General features: G+C 49.0%; 1 protein-coding gene across 1 annotated transcript; it reads right to left on the bottom strand.

The window, feature by feature from the left end:
• Positions 1-16,154: 16,154 nt before the first annotated feature.
• Positions 16,155-19,074, bottom strand: LOC130685166 (ral-GDS-related protein-like). The gene is made up of 6 exons (XM_057508346.1): positions 18,864-19,074; positions 18,308-18,377; positions 17,518-17,583; positions 17,103-17,174; positions 16,573-16,617; positions 16,155-16,280 (listed from the first exon to the last, which is right to left on the bottom strand). The coding sequence occupies exons 1-6, from the start codon at positions 19,022-19,024 to the stop codon at positions 16,155-16,157; spliced, it is 540 nt and encodes a 179-aa protein (XP_057364329.1). The 5' UTR covers positions 19,025-19,074.
• Positions 19,075-19,110: the final 36 nt, after the last annotated feature.

Genomic DNA, 19,110 nt, shown 5'->3' with positions numbered 1-19,110 from the left:
AGAATTTAGTCAACAAATATTTGTTGAATGTTTGCTACGTGCTAGGCATTGCTCTAGGTACTGGGAATACAGTAGTAAACTAAATATGCAAAAAATACCAGTCCTTATGGAGATTACATTGTAGTGGAAGAAGACAGATTCATAAATAAGTAAATAGCAATAAATGCTGTGGCAAAAAGATATGGCAGGGAAGATAAATTTTAAATAGGGTAGACAGAGGTCATCATTGAAAAAGTGACATTTGGAACAAAGGGAGTGAGAGAGTGATCCATATGCACATTTAAATTTTAGAGGGAAGGAAATATCAATTAGAAGGAAGGAAAGTGCAAATGCCCTGAGGCAAGATAATGCCTGGCAGGTTGGAGGACTTGCAAGGAGGACAGTAACACTAGAACAATACAGTACAATATAGTAGCCACCAGCCACACGTGGTTATTGAGTCCCTGAAATGTGCCTAATTCAAATTGTGTAATTATTTTAGGGGAGAATAAAATGTACTTTTTTTATTAGCTGTTGTATTAGTGGCCCCAGTCATTCAAGCCTCCTAGTAAACACGCCCTTTGCAGGACAGCTTTACAGCTCATCCCAGGAAGAGGTGGAGCCTTTTATTTTGGACCCCTTGATTCTGAGTTGGCCGGTGCTAGACAGACAAGCGCCATCCCTCAGCCCGAATCACTGCCCTGCAGGCTCAAGAACTAAATAAATGCTTGTTGCCTTGAGCTGCTGAGTCTGGCTTGGTTTATTTGCTGGCAGTTCTGGGGAGGCCGCCTTGCTCTTCTTGGCTACCATAGGCTTTCTGCTCTGATCTTTGGAAACCGTTACAGGGGTAGAAAAGATTAAGCACGAATATTTGGAGCATTATTTCTCTAGGGTTAATGTTCCAGGTACTTGGCTTAACTTCTCTAAGGGCTGCAAAATGGCTTGTTTTCTAAATGTCATGGGTATGGGACTGCAGCTGGGAGAATTTTGTGTGTTCTGTTAATCCTTTGGACTTAAAAAAGGGAACACATGTGCTGTTGAACTAATTCAACTTCTCAGATTTGAAAAAATGATACTAATTTCTGTGGAGGATCACTCAGGCTGTGCCTGATGAAGGAAACCCTGATCTTCTCAGGCTTTGCAGTCAGACGCCTCTAGTTGAAACTGAGCAGAATAAGAAATTGGGGGGAATGATATGTGGAGTTTAACCAAGAAATTTTGAGCCTGATTTTTGAATTTTAACCTACAAGGGTAAGATTATTTAAACTTTGGGTTTTACTTTATCCCTAGCAATTTGATAATGGGAGGTGTATTTTAAAATTTGGAGTTATACTTTCCTGATAAAGTATTTGCACAACCTCTGACCGGCTATATTGGAGTGGTCTTCATTAGAGAAGGGAAAAAAAGAACAGAAATGAGTTTTTGGCCTAGGAACCACCAGGCTTTGGCGTTATTTTAACTAATGTATTGTTCGGATCTATTTTGGAGATTTTCAAGGGGGCAAAAAATAAACTGCACATCTGTGATTCCAGGATGATGCACAGAGGAGGAGGAGTTCCACTGAAAGAGGGTGGAAACTGGGGAAGAAAGGATAAGAATGCTACTAATGCCTCCAGAAATTCCAATAGTAAGGCTAAAACAAATTTTAAAGGTAACAAAATTTAGCTCTAAAGAAGTTCCACGTGTTTTTTAGGATAGGTTTTACCAAACCTTCAAGGAATACATAATTTCCATCTTTACAAATGTTTCCAGAGCCTAGAATTAGGCTCTTCTTCTTTCCAGCTTATTTTTAAGAGTTTGAAATAATGCTGATTCCAGAAAAAGGGAGTACAAGAAAATAAAACTGTGAGCTGATATAACCTGGGATTGTAGGAACAAAAACTACTAAATAAAATATTAACAAACTGAATCCAATGTATTAAAAGAATTATGATTCCAAAAGGCTTAATCCCAGGAATGCAAAACAGATCAATAATAGCAAATCTATTATTGCATTTTACTGCAATAATAACTTAAAGAAGAAAACACACATAATTATCTTCATAGATGCATTTGATAAAAGTTAATAGCCATTACCGATAATACTGTTAGCAAACTAAGAGAAGAAAATGTCCTAATTTGATAAAAGAATGCCTCATACACAGTGACACATTAGAAGCTTGCCCATAAAAAATGCCAGGGTGCTAGGTCTTACTGCTACAGTCAGCATTGGACTGGAAGTCTTAGGCAATGAAATTCAATAAGAAAAATAAATGGGTTATATTAGAAAGGAAGAAATAAAACTATCATTACTAGCAAACAATATGATTATAGTTTAAGAAATATTAGAAAAATCATCCTTAAAAATAACTATTAGAACTATCTTGAGTGGGTTTCACAAGTGTCCACATTTATCAAAACTCATTGAATTGTGTATTTAGTAATAAGCTAAATATAGGCATTTAACTGTATGTAGACTTTATTTCAGTGAAAAACCATCAGAATGAATAAGAAGTCAGTGAAACGACCGGATTAAAGATTAGTATGAAGTAAATCAATAGCTTTGAAAATTAGAAAAAAAAATTCTATTCATAATAGCACCCAAACCTGTGAAACATCCTGAGATCAACATAAGAAGTGTATACAAGATCTACATGAAGAAACCTGTGAAATTTTATTAAAGGATGGAAAAGACCAGAAAAAAATTAGCTCTACTATGTTCATATGAGATTCAGTGTTGACCAAAAAAGTCAATTCTCCCTAAATTAATCTTTATATTTAATACAATTCCAATTAGAATCCCAAGTTTTGTTTGCTTGTTTCTCCTAATGCATGTAAACGCGGATGTGACCTCTGCTCCTCTTTTCCGAATTTGGGCACCCTCACTCAATACTTCTTCCTGAATAACCTGTAGAGCCAGCCAATCCTTCTCCCAGCCTGGAGTTTGGAGCCTCTTTCTAATTCACATCACAGTGGCACATAGACAAGGAAAGGTCTTATAAAACTTGTGCCGGGAGAAGGGAGCCTCAAACAAGAAAGAAAACACCACAAGGAAAGGATTAATATACTTGACTATATCAAAATCTCACATTTCTATATGACAAAAGACTGCATAGACAAAGTTAAAATGCAAATAGTGTTGGAGAACAACAGAAAAAAAGGTAATAAACTGCACCTAAATATTCGTGGTTCTTTAAATCTTACTGTAAATTATCTTTAAAATAGAATATAATGGTGTGGGCAAGGGATTAATAAAAGTTTTACATTTCTGCATGACAATTTGACCCTCAGTTAGCTTTCTGTTATTAGTTCCCCTGAACCCTGATAAAAATATAATGTCAACTATGTTAGGCAGCCTTACTTATATTAAAGCAATTGGTAAATTGCATCTGGACTGGCACAACCATAAAGCCTGATGGGGGAGCATTGCTCTGGGCTTCCCTGAGCATAAAGACACTTTGATTGGGTCCTGGTGGGACCCTGGTAGCTATGGCTGTGGGGTTGCTGGTCACAAGAAGTACTAGCTCCTGAGGGGGATGAGACTTGGAAGTCAGGACAGCGGCCACACGGGTCTGAGGCGAATCTTCTTTCCTTGTACCTGAGCTGTCACTTGGCTGGAAGGGGAATGAGGGGGCAGCACTGTCCATTGCGACATGGATTATTGCAAGGGCTCCCAGGGAGGCAGAACGCCTAATTCTGCCCGCTCCAAGCTGTTGTTCCTGACCTGTATCCTCCCAAATGAATCTGAGGCCAAATAAAGAATGGTCTTCGTAAGTCTCAATGTTTAGTTGTACCTATGAAGCCTCCTTGTGGATGTTGCATCTGATAATAAAGATGGTTTACACCTGGTTATATAGAAGAGTACTAGTCGAATAGAATCGGGTTAGATTATCAAATTGACATTTAATTTCTCTCGTGAGGGCACAGTATATGTTTCCCTGTTCCCTCCTAGTGGCAGCTGATGCAAACTGCAGGTAAGGGGCCATTAGTTTGGGAAACCAAATCTCTGATACTGAATATTTCACAAGAAGAGCCAATCTAAGTCTCAAGTCTCTTTATCTCATATGTTTCAAGCGGTGACAAAGGACCTGTGAGTTATAGGGGTGGAAGTTTTCCTTGGCCTTAGACATACCTTTGACTCTATTGGGTCTGGGCTTTAGAGAATCCATTCTCCCTTTTACAAGCAGACCCAGATAGGACTACACAAACCTAGTCCCAAGTGTCCTTTTAGGGTTAGCGCATCTGTAACTTAATGTAGCCATCTTTTTTAAAGATGGGAGACATCTCTAAGGTTGGAAAGAACATTTTTCTGGGTCAAAACTGACTGGAGAGTGATTAGGAGTGGTGCCTTCTCTTTTAATCTCTTAGGTAACTAAGAAGGTAGCCCACCCCCACTTCACATCAAATGACTAACACAATGTTTCTCTCCCTGGAAAAACCACTTGTTCCCAAAGCATGTGCCCCGTCCAAAAGCATAAGAAAGATTGTCGCATTCTTTGTGACCATGTAGATACATCATGACTTTATTTGGACCCTCTAAAAGACCACTAAAGAATCAGGCTCTAACCATTTTTTATTGGGGTATTAATAGGAAAAAAAAGTCCTTGTAGATATGTATTCCTCAGAGACAGAATTTTATAGGAACCAGAAAACTGGACCCAAGACCTTCAAGTGACAATAATAAATCTGTTGATTTAGATTAGATCAGGGTATCATTTGAGTTTTCTATACATTTTGTCTCATTACTTTAAACTTTGCTAGATCAAAAAATACAAAAGTAACAGGTGCTTTTTGTTAAACAAACGTAGAGAGATCCATAAAGAAAAATGAACACCCGCCATCACCAGGGCCACCCTTTCTAGGCAAAATGACAAAAGTTTACTGTGTGTCTTTCTACTTCCTTCTCTTTGCTCACACAAACACATATGAAGACAGGTATGTCATGAAGAATAGTTCGTTTTAAGTTCATGCTGCATGTTACTATGAAATTTGCCTTCTTTCACTTAGCACAGGATGGACACCTCTGCAAGTTCTTATATATAGATTTAATTCATTACTTTTAACAACAGCATAATATTCTAAAAGCATTAGCCCTTCCTCTACTGCTCAGAAAGGTTGTTTAATTTTTTTTTCCTTTTTAAAATGCTGCAATAGATACTATTGCAGGTATAAATCCAAACTGGTGCATTTATTTTTGTAGGACAAAATTACAGGTCTCTCTGGGTCAAAGGACATGTGATGTGCACTATTAATTGTGATAGTCACTTTCCCAAAAGCTTATAGCAGTTTACGCTTCCACCCCTTTCCCAAATCCTTGCCTGCCCTGGGTGTTAGCAATCTTTCTAATTTTTGCCAGTCTGAGGATGAAAAATGGTATCTTTTACCTGTTCTCCCTTTTGCTCCCCTCCAATCTGTTCTCCATTCTACAAATAGAGTGATCCTTTTGAAAAACAAATCTTACTATGTCACCATTCTGCTTGAAATATCTCCTTTATTTCCTGTCGCTCTTAGAACAAAGGCCAAAATCTTTGCCATAGCCCCAAAGCACCTTGTGTTCTAATGATCTATCTGCTCTGCTGGTGGGCTTTTCTCCCAACAGGAAGGACTTTCTCTCAATGGTTCTCAACTCTACTGAAAAATCAACATGACATATGAGGTTGTTTGCCAGTACAAGCCTCAGAGAGAGCTACACCTTTTAAAATGTGACTAACTTATGCCTGAAAGAAATACTTATTTCTATTTTATTTGCTTTGTTGGAAGTTGAAGGGCCCCCACCCATAAGATGGCGAACCTCCTGCTTCTCTTCCGAGTACTCGGTTCCCGCTGGTGCCACCTGAAGCCCAATCACCCCTCGCCCCCCTCCCACTCCCAGCACCTAGCCAATAGCCACCAGCCCCGTAGAAGTAACACCACAATCACCCCATGCCCCTTCCTATATAACCCAGCACCTTTCCCTAATAAAGCGGATTTCTCCGGTGAATTGCTGCTGTGTGTCGCTCCTTTCCTTTCACTCACAATACCCTGTAGTATGGGTATGATTTTCTCTTATTTTAAAGGTGAGGGAGCAGGGCTGAGAGAAGTTACTAACTTGCCTAAAACAGCAAATGACTGAGTGACAGAGCGTGTGATTGATCTTGCCGTCTGGCCCCACTGTACGGCACAGCCTCCAGGCTTTTAATCAGAAGATGTGCATTTGCACCCCAGTTTTGCACAAGCTCGCTGTGCACTTGGGGGCATCATTTCATCTCTCCAAACCTCAGGCCTCCCACCTGCAAAATGGGTTCATAGATGCAACCTCCAAGAGGACTGCTGGGGGCACAGTGAGTGAAAAAGGCTGTTTACGAACTTCTATAAACGTCTCCAGCTTCCACATCTGCTCTTCTGACATGCCTCAAACGACTGCAACAGTTGAGAAATGTAACATCATGTTATATTCTGTATCTTTTCATTGTTTGTTGCTCCCCTTCCTCACCAGAGTGTAACTCATGTGGGCAGGTTCTTTGTGTCGTTGCTAGTATACGTCCCCCGTCGAGAACAGTGCCTAGCATGCATGAGGTGCCTGCCCTAAGAGTGAATGAATATCACCTCGCGCCAGTCAGAATAGCGAGTATCAAAAAGAGGTGAGACAAGCCTCGATGTCCTCAAATTGACCCATATGCACAACTGATTGTTTCGGTTGCTCTGGAGACAGACGCTGGCTCCAGAGAGGACTACTGGCCCACAGGAGCGTCCAAGCTAGGTCTGGGTCTGTGTCAGAAGAGAAGCGTTTCCCTAAAGCTGTCTCTTACCTGCATACAGCCTGGCTACGTCTTCTCGCTATGAATAAAGGTGGCCCCACCAGCTCTGTGGTCAGAAGGAAATATCAATAACACGACTAATTATGGAAATTGCATAATGTATCATTAGTTAGTAATTTTGACTTTGTCAAGTGCCTGTTAATTTTTATGTAAGAATCACTCAGGGTGTGATACGAAATAGTAGCTTGTCATCCGGCTTTCCTTTCTGTGGGGGAGAAGGATCGGGAAAGTTTAGGTTAATGATGTGTCAGGGAGAAGGAAGTGAAGGACAGGGAGGGGCGGGAGGGGGGGAGGAGGGGCAGCCCAGGGTGTGTAGTGGGGCAGGAGATGCCACGCCTGGAAAGAGGCGGTGGGGGCATGCAGGAGTTGGCCCGACCAGTGAGTCAGGTCCAATGGGCCTCCCGCTTCAATCCCAGAACCAAAGAGTTTGTGTGGGGGCTTGACACATTTCCCTAATAAGATGGCATTATCATTTTACAGCCTCCCTGGAGATTCTTGGCATGTCTCATTTTGCTTGAATCAATTATTAATTTGGTCTAATTAGGCCCATCCAGCAGCTGGGAGGCAGGTTGAGCTAATTCGGGATTCCTGTGTGGGTCCGCGTGCCTCCGCCTCCGTGGAAAGCTCTCGGAGGGGGTTGGGGCAGGAGGCAGGGCGGTAGACGGGGGAGGTAAGGTTTATGCAACTCCATCCACGTGTGTCGTTTCTTCTCGGGCACCTGCCAACTGTGTGGCGAGTTCTCAGAACCTATGCCTTTCTTTGGACGCCTGGATCCTTCATTTCAGCTGCAGAGTTCCCGAGGTTGGGAGAGGACATGGTTCCAAAGAGTGAATGGTGTCAGGTAATGCCTCCGCCCAGCATTCAGGGTGCTTCACAATCAATCAGGGGTGTGTCTACCAAGTTAATTTCCTTGGAGTCTCAGGCCCCCAAAGGCAGCTTCAGATGCACAGCCTGTTCAAAGCAAGACAGCTCTGCATTCAGAACGTAGCTCCATCCCACCAGCCCTTTGAGCTCAGGGAGTTGCCTGGACTCTGTGGCCTCCCTCACAGTGAAATAGTATATATAACACCTGCCCTTGTGCCATCACTGTGGAGATGAATCAAGATGACGAATGCACATACACTGCCTGGGGTGGTGTCCGGCACACTGTAGGTGTTTAATAAATGGTAGCCTTGAAGTTCACGAGAGAAGCACGGCAGAAGTGGTTACAGCTATCTCATACCCAGGGAAATGAAAATCCATGGAAATGTTTTGACCTGCTCGGGACAGATGAGACCAAGTCCTTCTCCATTGTTCTTCCTGCCCTGCCAGGCCACCTCTCGAGGTTGACATGGGTATTTAGCTATTTATTTCTCTTTTGACAAAAGTTTGTGCTTTCACAGGCAATGAAGAAACCAGTGTGCTCAAGAACGCTGATGATATTTTAATGGCATTCACATCCCTGTGACATTTCTCCCTCTGACAAGATTCAACTTGTTTGTGGGAGAACAGAATCCTCTTCGCGGGTCTTCCTGTTCTCCAGCGATCAATAGCCTGTGTCTCAGTGGCAGCACTGGAATCCAGTTCACCCTGCCCCGAGCCCCCAGAGCATCTGTGCCAGCGCAGGTGGCGTGCCCATGTCGGATCGTCACCGGTACTTTGTGTGTTGGTCTCGAGGCTGTGCTTGGAGCCTGTGGACGAGATGCTTCTTCCCCCAAGTCGGGGGTTGCAGACACTGGACGCTCTTCCAGGCGGGATCTTTCTTATCTCAGGGTCTCCAGTTCAGAGTATGGCACCTGGTAGCCTTTCTAAAACTTCTTGATGAATGAAGAAAAGACACTCAACCGCAGAGCGGCAGTGGCTGTAATTTAATCATCCCTCAGTGTTCTGAAGTGTCTGTAGCACCTCAAGGCCATCAACTTAAATCAGTCAACACACGTAATCACCCACTACCCTCACCGTTGCCCTGCTGCTGTGCCCACGTAATCAGAGGGTCAGAGGCTGCCTGAAGCAGAAGCCTCTGTTCCAAACGGGGAGAATGAGGACAGAAGAAGAAAGCAACTAGTGTGAGGCCACCTGTAATTAACTCTGCTCTGCACGGCCCTTGTCATCAAATTGGTCTGACACTGTTGATTCTTCGGTAACTATGTATATATTTTAATCCTTTCTCCACCACTTCCTGTTAAGATTGCTGCAACCCCTCTCCACTGTTTTTCCTGTTTCTTGTCTCTCGCATCGCAGGTTGCTTAGCTTCCCAAAAGTAAAGACAGATTGTCCTGAAACTGGGTGTCTTTGTCTTACTACGCTTCTTAAAAGAACCTGCTGTGGCTTTTGAATACCTACGCCTTCTCTAAGGAAAGAAAAGTTTTACGAGATGGCTCAAGAAAACGTGTGCGTGTGTAGGGGAGGGGTTAGTGTGCAAGTGCTTGAAAGAGTGCCTGAGACATGGTACTATGAAAGCATTTGTTGGGGCCACCTTTATAATTATTTCTTACCGTTGTCATTATTATTATTCAGCTCTGATGGAATCTAAGGGTAACAAACCAGAGCAGCAGGTCCTCAACTGGACCTGAGACCCAGCAAATGTGTTACTTCTCTCAGGAGATGTTCCCAGCACAGCCTGTGCCTTAATAGGACTTTGCAGTAGCCCACAACCCCCCGCAGACGGTCGGGAGCCATTGTCCCAGTTCTTACCAGTGATGTTCTTGGATCAGGCCAGACATGAGGGAGCAGTGTATCCAGACTTCACTGTCTTGGCTCTCATAGAATTGCTTTCCTACTGGCCTTCTTTGAAGGACATTATATAAGAAAGTAGGGCAAAAAGATTTTGGATTGGTTATTTAGAAGTTGTGTTCATTACCTTGCATACTTCCCCCTTCACGGGGGACTCATTTTTCACAGGTCTCTGCACGTGGGAAAGGTGGCATTCTCCTGACTGGTTTGTGCTTAATGCTTTGCACATTGGGAATGTTATGATAATGTCCATGTTTTCCTCTTTGCTCTCGATGCTACCAGTCTCAGAGTGAACTTCCCAGCTGACCTCCAGCGAGGCTTTACAGATGCATTCTGTGTGCTAATATGACTTCATCTTATATTTCCAACCCATTATCCTTTTGCTTTGATTTCATCATAAAAATTCTGTTTTAATATATGCATCTCTGGAAGCGGCATTGATTCCTCCTGGACATCAAGTAGGATATCAGCAAACAAATGTTCATCTATCTCCTTGTCCTACCGCTACTTTGGTGGAGACGCATCAAAAGAGAAACCCCTAGAGGCTGCCAGGCAGAGCCCACTCCGCAGTCCCATGTAACTGGGTGCTTGATCCAGTGTTCCAGTCTGTCTTTTCATGGAGAGTTTAGCTCATTTACAGGGTGTGATTTATGTACTTTGATTTGTTTGCCCCACCTAATTTTGACTTTTTATGCCTCTCACTTTTTCTAGTTTTTATTCCCTTTCCTTTGCTATTTTATTTTGCCTTGGTGGACAGTTCTGTCCTTGTTTTTACCTCTGCTTGTTTAGAAGTTATACTAAACTTATGTTTTTTTTTCCCCAGGTATGTATATATATATTAATACATATTGTTGTTATATATTATAACATATAATTATATAAAATGTAATAAAATACAATAGTTAATGGTATGCTTTATTATTGCATAACACATGCAAATATATATATGACAGCATTCTAAAGTTAATTAACATCTTTATGTTCCTCTTGAACAAAGGAAGAATCTGAGTGTTGCACAGCCCTCCTTGCGCCTCCCCCATTATACATGCTGATCGTAAGGCCCCCTTTCTTTTTCCCCGCCCTTACATATCAGCTGTCCTAAGTTCTGCTCAGCTCTTTAACCATTGTAAATTGTCTTTTGTCATTTATAGTTTATTATTCCTAAACTGGTAAAGAACTAGACACCAGCAGTGGTGCTTATCTGGGGGAGAGGTCGTGTCTGTTCCAGGTCCTCGCTGGCTCCCCGCACAGCTGGTCAAACGTCATCATACAGCGGTCAGCTCCCAAAATGAGGGTGAAAACCACCCCCTCAGAAGCCTGCCTCCCTCGGCACCCAACATCACCTACAACTTCAGTTAAAGAAAGAAGGAGAAGAGCTTCCAGCTATGCCCGACGTTTTGCCCTGAGGTTTTTCCAGTCTTTTCACCTTTCTTCCTGTTTGCTGGTTCTGTGATCTTTCTCCTTCCTTCTCAAACCAAATTTTTTCTGAAACTTCACTACCCTGTTGTTTCGGAAGAAATATCTTACATTATAAAAAATGGCCTGAGTTCCTCAAAATATATTACCTGAGCTGGGACCGTGCTGGCTGGCAAGGGATCCCTAAAGCAGGTACTGGGCACGGAGGCCACGGAGGCACAAACAAGCCAAAGAGACAGAAAACCGATGCCGCCGCTCTCTCACACACGTGCCTCACATCGCCCTGATTGGCCCCGGAGGATGGCTGGCTAGCCTGAGACAGATAAGATTCCTTACGGGAGGAACAACCTAAGACAGGCACAGTCGCAGAGGGGCCATCAGGAGAGAACTTGGGGGCCAACAGAGGTAAGGAACAGATCCTCACCCCTGAACTCTGCAAAGGCCTGAATCTTCACCATCTCGGAGCGAAGTGTCTTCCTCCCATGGCTGTTTCACTTCCCATGCTCAGCTTGAGACCCAGACCCTGGGCTTAGACACAATAGGATGAGGCCTCCAGAAAAAGCAAGGCCGGATAATTACAGTCAGAGCAGTGTGACTACAAGCAAGGAAAGCCCCTATCAGAACTCTGTGCTAAACATTAAGCTCTAAAGACACTGTTCAGTGAGATCAGTTAAGATTCCCCAGGTGAAGGAAAGCAGTCCGTGTTTTTATTATGCTAATTGTGTGTAATCATGTGCAAGATTCACTTTAGCATGCCAGAAGGCCCAGCTTATTTTTTTAACTTTACCTATATGCTGTTATTCCTCCTCCATCCCCTAATCAAGTAATTTGCAGCCTGGACAGTTAATTTAGCAAGCTAGCCCAGCCATAAACAGCATAGTAAAGACAAGAAAGATTCTATCTTAAAGCTAAGATTGCATTTTAAAACCCAGGAAGTTAAGAAGTAAGATTTTTAATGTCCTGCCAGTGGGTTTCAACCCTGGGCAAGTTCACTATGGATTCAATGTGACCAAAGAAATGACAGTAAAACGTTCTTGAGGTGAAAGGGTTATACCCAACCTTATTTCCACAGTGGCAAGTCAACCACTAACATCCCATTCAATCAGAGCGAGTCTGTATGCAGGTCTCTGCCTCTGGGACTCCCTGCCTACACGGCCATCCCACACAGCCATCCTCTGGGCCTCTGACCTCCACGCTGCCACCACTCCAGCCTCTGCTCTGCTCTCCTGCAGCCTCGCAGCCGTGTCACCGTGTCACCCAGAGCACTGGGCGGGAGCTCTTGTATAGAGTATATAGCAACATATTGCCCACACAGGTATAGTGAGCTAGCCCACTAGGCCCAGGTGAGAATCCTGGTGACAGGAACTTTCATTTTATCCACATTTACCATACCCTTTAGCGAACATACAATAACTCAGCCCACCTTGGAGGCAGGGAAGGCAGTCTTAATTGATTTGCTCCCAAACCAGGAAGCTGCTATCCTGGAGGGAATCAGAGCAGTAGATTTCCTGTGTTAAACTAATTTTGCAGAATTACCCAGAGGACTGATAAGAAACTTCATGTCCATCAAAGAAAAACATCTTGAGACCACTTAAGTCCACACCCCTAGCCCTTTGTCACATTCCTGAAAAATCCTTAAAAGGGGAAACCCCCAACCTTTCAGTGTGCCCCTCTCTCTGAGGTAGCCCACACTACTGTGTCTGTGCCCTTCAATTCTTGGTTGCGGCAGGGACAGGAACCAAGGAAAATACACAACGCCCTAATAACAGGAGTCCCAGCCCAGGGGAGGGATGGGGGAAGGATACAGCTGGGAGGGTGGGGGGGCTGGGGTGGGAGAGGGGTGCGAGCAGAGAGCTTGCAGAGTGCAGAAGGGAAGCCTGGAGGAGGAACTAGGAGAGAATGGCAGCTGGGGAGGGAAGCCACGGAGCCTCAGTGCTAGTGAGGCAGGGACCGTGGGTGCAGACAGAGTAGGGTGAGGGCCTCCGGAATAAAACCCCTACTGAAACTCCTTATTAAACAATTAAGCAAAGTCAGTCACATTAATTTTCTAAAGTAATATAAGCATTCTTGTGTGAGATTAATTAAAACTAAAAAGCCAGGAGTAACTTGGCCTGAAATGTTTGAATTTCCCCCAGATGAGAAAAGACCGCAGCATAGCCCATGTCTTCCTTGTGTCAGTTAAATGAGGCTATTGTAAAATTTACCGTAGCCTGCTAAAAGGCCCAGCTTATTCTCTTTAACTTTACCCAGATTCTGCTTTTCTTCCTCTAGCCCTAATCAAATGATGTGCAACCTCGACAAGTAAGCAAAATAATCTGGAAGACTGATAAGCAACTTAAGTGTCTCTTCAAAGATAAGCATTTGGAGACTATTTAGCAGGTGTGCATCCCTAGCCCTTTGTCTCTCACCTGCCTACAAATCCCCTAGACAATGCATCACCCCAGGGCTATCTTGTCCCCTCTGGGCAGGTGCAAGCCAGGAGCTCTGTCCTCTGCCTTATCTCTAAATAAAAGCCTCGCACATGCTCTTCTACCTTGAGTGTTTGCAAAGTTCATTCTCTGAGCCTGTGAACAAGAACACCAGCATCAGCTTCTCTGATGAGCCCAAAGATGCGGAGCCCCCAGAGCTCGTGCCTGTGCGCAGAGCAGTGCATCAGGTGGCAGAGGGCCCTGTCGCTTCCCCAGCACACGCCGGGTGGGGCAGGTGCGCTGCAGCCCAGTCAGGGTGGCCACGTAGCCGTGTGAGCCTGGTGACCCAGCAGCAGCAGTCCAGGACCTGGCATGCTTGGGGTCCCTGCACACACCCAGGGCAGGATGGAACGCTGGCCCCAGTGACCACCCAGCAGGCCCAGGGCTGCTGCTTTGTTTCTGGGCCCAGAAGCTCTTCTGTGTCAGGTTGAGGCTGGTGGGCCATGCAGGAAGACAGGTGTGACCTGTGCCACAGCATTGCCAGAGGTCCGTCTGCCCTCCTCCTGCCCAAACTCACCTCCCTACGTGGCCGGATAGCCTGAGGTCATCCCTGGAACCACCGTGCAGGCAGATGGCTCTGAGGGTGCTGTGGGCAGGGCAAGGGGAAAGTGGGTGTTCTGGGTGTCCTGATTTTCCCTCCTGTCACCTGGTCACCTGAGGCTGTCAGGAGGGCCCACATCCACTTCCCCAGTCCCAGTCTGGGGCTCCACCTGCAGCATGAGGCCTGAGGACTGTCTCTAGCCTGGAGCCCCTCAAGGGGTTATTTGTGCTGATCTTGCAGCTCCCCTCCAGGCCAGTCCCCCCTTCCTGGAAGGGTGAACACATCCTGAGAGCCCTGGGGGGGAGCGTTATGGGGAGAATCAGAGCCAAGTGCCTCCGCTCAGCCTCCCCAGCCTTTCATCACAGACGTCAGGCCCCAGGAGCTGGACACCAGGGCCTCACACCAGCCTGGCCTGGGGCTGGACGGCTGAGGGGCAACATGGGGGAAGACTGGGGGACCTGGGAGCTTTGGGGGGTGCCCCCCAATGGAAGGAGTGCATCTCTTGGAGGTGCTTTGAGAGACCAAGTTCAACGTTTTTGAAAAGGAATTTTCTGGAATGTGTGGAGCAGCTGTCTCATTAAATGGGACAGTGCTAGACTGATGCCCTGCAGCCCTGGGACCTACTTGGCTACATCTGCAGTGCTGTTCAAGACGTGAAGAGACACCCTAGGGCTTCTAATCAACAAGTTTTGGTGTCTTATCATAATCTATAGGTGACAGGAAATAAGGTTCAATTTCTGTTTGAACAGCCCTCCCCAGTGTTGCCAAGGTGTGCCAGCCTGCAGCTTAGAGCGCCCCACTCTTCCTGAGCACCTTATGGGGGGAGGACAGAGGATGGAGAACAACCTGGTGGAGGTCAGGGCCACCCTGCGTCAGAGAGTTTTAGGGCTGGGGGTGGGGGGTGCTGGGGCACATGATGTCTGCATGAGGGGCAGAGCTTTGAGAAGAAAGAGCAGTGTGGGGGCAGTCCGTTCATCATTTATTACATTATGCACAGGGATGACCTGAACCCCCAGGAACCATTGACATCAGAGACAATACCCAGACCACACTGCGCCTGGGGAGGCTATTTCTCAGGGATGAGGGGAGGGAGTTGCACAGGCGGCTCCCCTATAAGCAAGCCCCAGGACGCTGTGACAGCCGGCCACCCCTGCGTCCTTGGATGCCTCCGCTGGGCATCCAGGGGGCCATGGTCCCATGCAGCCCTGTGCCATGTCCGTGTCCATCCCGGGAAAGGCCAGGCCTGGGGAGGACAGCCCCCAGCTCTTCCTGCAACCCTGTGGCTATGACTCGGTGGCTGACGGTGCCCAGGCAGGAGTTGGCGTCATGGCGGGAGGCCACCTGCACAAAGGGGAACATCCTCCACACGGTGGGGCGGCTCGCCTCTGTCCAGCGGGTAACGAGCAGGAGGACGACACAGCAGGAAAGCGGCCAGGTTGGCCGCAGCTACATGCATACGGGTCCTTGAGGATGCAGAGGTAGTCTGGGGAGCTGCTCGAGTCTGCCGACGGAGGAGGTGCCAGAGCACCTGCCGCAGCAGAGGCTCAGGATGAGCAGCGGGAGGAAGAGGGGCAGCAAGCAGACTAGGGTCCTGGGGTACCAGGTGCCGCCGGCCCAAAGGAGAAGAAGCTCTCCTCTGCATGCAGCCAGGACACGAGCAGGGCCGAGGGCCCGATGACAGCAGCTACAGGACCATGCGGGTGAACAGAAGAGGCAGGTTATCCTGGGTTCCCCCCATTATCCTGCTTCCACCCCGTCCGTGCTGCGCTCTGTGCTCTGGGCCCTGTGCAGAGGGTCCTGTCAATCACCACACCCAGGGGGTCCCTGTCACAGGAAGGCTCCTGAGCGTCACCTACTCACAGAGGAGGAGGCTGGGTCCCAGAGGGGGAGGAGAACCACCCTTCGGTCTGACAGGACTGGTCGCCCGTGGAGCTGGGATCCCAGCCCCACCGGTCTGTAGGACGCCCCCACACCGAACACGGCCCGAAGCTTCCCTGAGGCTGGGGGGCAGCCCACCCCTTGCCGATGATCGCCCCAGCCCAGAAACTCACCTGGCCCTGGCCAGTAAGTTAACATATTGCACCACCCGGAGGCCGGTAACACTCCCTTTCCGCGGGCCTCCTGGCCCGGGGGCTCCAGCTGGCAGGACAGGCTGTAGCTGCAGGACAGAGGGCCACCTGTGAGCCCCTGGAGCCACACGTCAGGGGGCCCTTCTCCCAGAGCCTGCCGGCAGCTGCACCCCACACCTGACTCCTGCCGGCCTCACCTCTCCTCCTCATCCAGGGGCTCCACGGCCTGGAAAAAGGACACGAAGCGCTCCTCGGGCTCCAGGTCGTACAGCCCAGCCAAGCGCTTATGAAGCATGATCTCCAGTCTGAGGGTAGTGACCTGGGGGCAGAGGAAAGGCAAGATGCAGACAAGGGGGTGTGAAGAGTGGGGCACTGGGATGGTCCCGGACCTCTGCTCACACGGGAACCTGCCTTCCCTCCAATGCCATCCAGCCCTGCCTGTTCCCACTGTTGGGTCTCCAGCTCCTCCTCCAGGAAGGAGGCCTTGATGCCACCCCCCACCTGACAAAACCTGTAGTGTCCTCAGCTCTGCGTGTCTTAACTCTCTCAAGACACATTAGACCCAGGGGATGACAGGGTCCTGCCCAGGGGGTCTTGACTCCATCCCTCACCTTCTGTGACTTGGCATTCAACTGTCTCTCTCTCATCCCGTCACCCTGGAAGGCAGGAAGGCAACCACAGCGCATCAGAAACAGCCCCCGGAGCCAAGAATGAGGCTGGAACGTCCCCACCCTTTCTCAAGTTGGAGGACCTCCAGGGCCCTCCAAGGGGCAGGCCTTCCCAGAAATAGCACCCGGACCGGGCCCAGGATCGGGGCTACAGAGAAGCGGGGACTGCACTTGGGAGCTGAGGCCAAGCTTCCCACGCAACTGTGTGATGGCGGACAGGGAGACTGGGGCCTCAGGGGGAGACCAGTCCTGCCCAGATGCTGCTCCCTGTAGCCCTCAGCCCCACCTGCCCTGGGGCCAGGACCGGGGCTTAGGTGGGTCCTTCTGGCAGTCCTCTCCAGGAAGCCTAGCTCCTGGGGTGGCGGGGGGACTCAGGATGGGGGGGACCGGTGCTGAGAGGTCCAGGCACATGGGGGCTCTCTCCTCTCTAAAGCCTACCACCCTGCCCCCTGTGCCCTGCTCGGTTCACTCACATCCTCATTATATTCCAGGAGTTGGTCTACAGGCACACCACGCAGAAATAATCCGAGAAACGGGACCATGCCCTGTGGCACCGGGGTGGGGAGGTGATGAGTCCCCACGTGCCTCAGGGGCGCCCACAGAGCCTATCCTGAACCCCACACCTGCCGCCCCCAGCTCCCTTGCACCACCCTGTGCTGCCTCCCTTGCCTCCCATCGCCCTGCTCTCCCCTCCTGGGCCCTCGCGGGGGTGGCTTTTGGCCAATCCCAGGACCTGTGGTCCCTGCACCTGTCCTCCAAATTCTCCCTGGACCCAGCTGCTCTCACCCTCCTCCTGGTCACCCCAGTGCTGGCAGCTCAAGGCTGGTGGCACCGGAGGAGGTGCAGGGTCGACCCCACCGCCCAAAACCTGCGCCACGCCACTCTCACCTGCTTCTTCCTATTCTGGGATCTGCTGGGGACACACAGCTGTTGCTTCACGATGGCCCTCGCCTCCTGCAAGGTCCAAGACACTCAGGTGCTTGTGCTCCCCTCCCATGTGGCCTCCCACAATCAGACCGTGGTTGATGGATGCCTTGCCCGAGCCCCCTGGCACCCATGCTGTCCCCACCTCCAGCAGGCTCTCGGCCTAGAGCGACCCCAGCTCCAGCACACACTCATACTCATGGGTGTCCTTGGACCACGGCCGCCACCCTGAGAGGGTCAGGGGAGGTCCCTCTGCCTGCCAGGGTGCCCTGAGCACTCACAGTCACCTGGCTATCAGCACGGCTCCCCTCACACCACCAGGTGGGTTCGCCACTACGCTGAAGCCCTTCTTGTGCTCCCTGGACCCTGCTCACCTGGGAGGCCCACACCCCAGGGTGACGGCAACCCTCCATGTCTAGATGAGGAGCCCGAGGCCACAGAGGGGCAGTGACAGGCTCAGGGGACCCAGGGGAGAAGCCGACCTTGCTCAGCCATAGGCCCCAACCCTGCTGAAGACCCCACGACAGCTCCAGCCCTGACTGGGGCCTGTCCTCTGGGTCCTCACTGGATACCAGGCCCCCAGGCAAGTGGAGCCAGGGAGGGAGGCAGACGGGGACCTGGGGGACTCTACTATCCCCATCAGCTTCCCCCTCTCACCCCGCACACCTCGAGTCTTCACCAAAGCTGTGCCACAGCACGGCAGAGGACTCGCCCCAAGGACCCCCTCCCTTCCAGACCTCTAGCCTCCGTTTACCTCGAGGAGCCACTCTCTGTTAGCCTTCTCGTCCGTCTTTTGAAGCTTTTTATAGATCCTGGAGCTCTTCCTAAGCGGAGGGGAGAGGAGGAGGGAGAAACATGGCCAGCAGGGGGAGAGTTTGGGTGCAGACACGTTTTCCTGGGGCACCCAGGAGATCCACTAGCCTGCATGAGGCTTTCCACCACAGCCCTGGGCCCTAGGGAATCTGGGGCCGGGGGAGGGCGTTGCGTGTTTCCACCCAGGGCCTCCATTCCCAGTTCTCCTGGGGGCGAATCTGCTTTGGGCCAGGTCTCTGTCCTTGCGGCAGGGACCTCGTGCTGCAGAGCACAAGCTCAAGGTCTCCAATGGGCTTAAACACACACCTGACATTGAAGGAAACTGATTCCTGCAGGGGTACCCCTGGCCTAACCCACAGGGGGCCCCAAGAGCCTGCCATCCCTGCCCCTAGGCTCTGCCGCCTCCCAGGAAGTCCCAGCCCACTGAGGGACACTGCAAGATGTAGGGGTGTCCCTGTCCACTCAGGAGCCCTGGTCCCAGGGACAGGACTACCCACCAGGAAACACGTCTCCAGGTGCTTCCCAGGCGAAGTATGGCACGGCTCCGCAGGCCCACGAGAATGGCACGGAGGGCAGCGAAGTTCTTGAGGGCCAGACACTCCTGGGAGGGAAGACAGAGCTGAGAGCGTGGCCTGCTTCTCTGCTTCTGTCCCCCCATGAACTCCTGTCCTTAAGAAGACAGACACCCAGGGAGCCCAGCACACCTGGTACGTGATGAGCCGCCCTCCTGGGTGGAGGACTGTA

Source organism: Manis pentadactyla, chromosome 10 (assembly GCF_030020395.1).
Source record: "Manis pentadactyla isolate mManPen7 chromosome 10, mManPen7.hap1, whole genome shotgun sequence".
NCBI classification, from domain to species: domain Eukaryota; kingdom Metazoa; phylum Chordata; class Mammalia; order Pholidota; family Manidae; genus Manis; species Manis pentadactyla.
The sequence above is the reverse complement of the archived record's forward strand: the minus strand, read 5'-3'. Positions and strand labels throughout refer to the sequence as shown.

What these genes read in the sequence shown, in the direction of transcription:
- LOC130685166 (XM_057508346.1), bottom strand. Translation starts at nt 19,024, where the DNA reads ATGGGGGGACAGAAGCAGAGAAGCAGGCCACGCTCTCAGCTCTGTCTT. An exon ending in ACCTGGAGACGTGTTTCCTG is followed by an intron (nt 18,378 to 18,863) that starts GTGGGTAGTCCT and finishes CCCTCCGCTTAG; the next exon opens with GAAGAGCTCCAGGATCTATA. An exon ending in TCCTGGAATATAATGAGGAT is followed by an intron (nt 16,618 to 17,102) that starts GTGAGTGAACCG and finishes CCTGCCTTCCAG; the next exon opens with GGTGACGGGATGAGAGAGAG.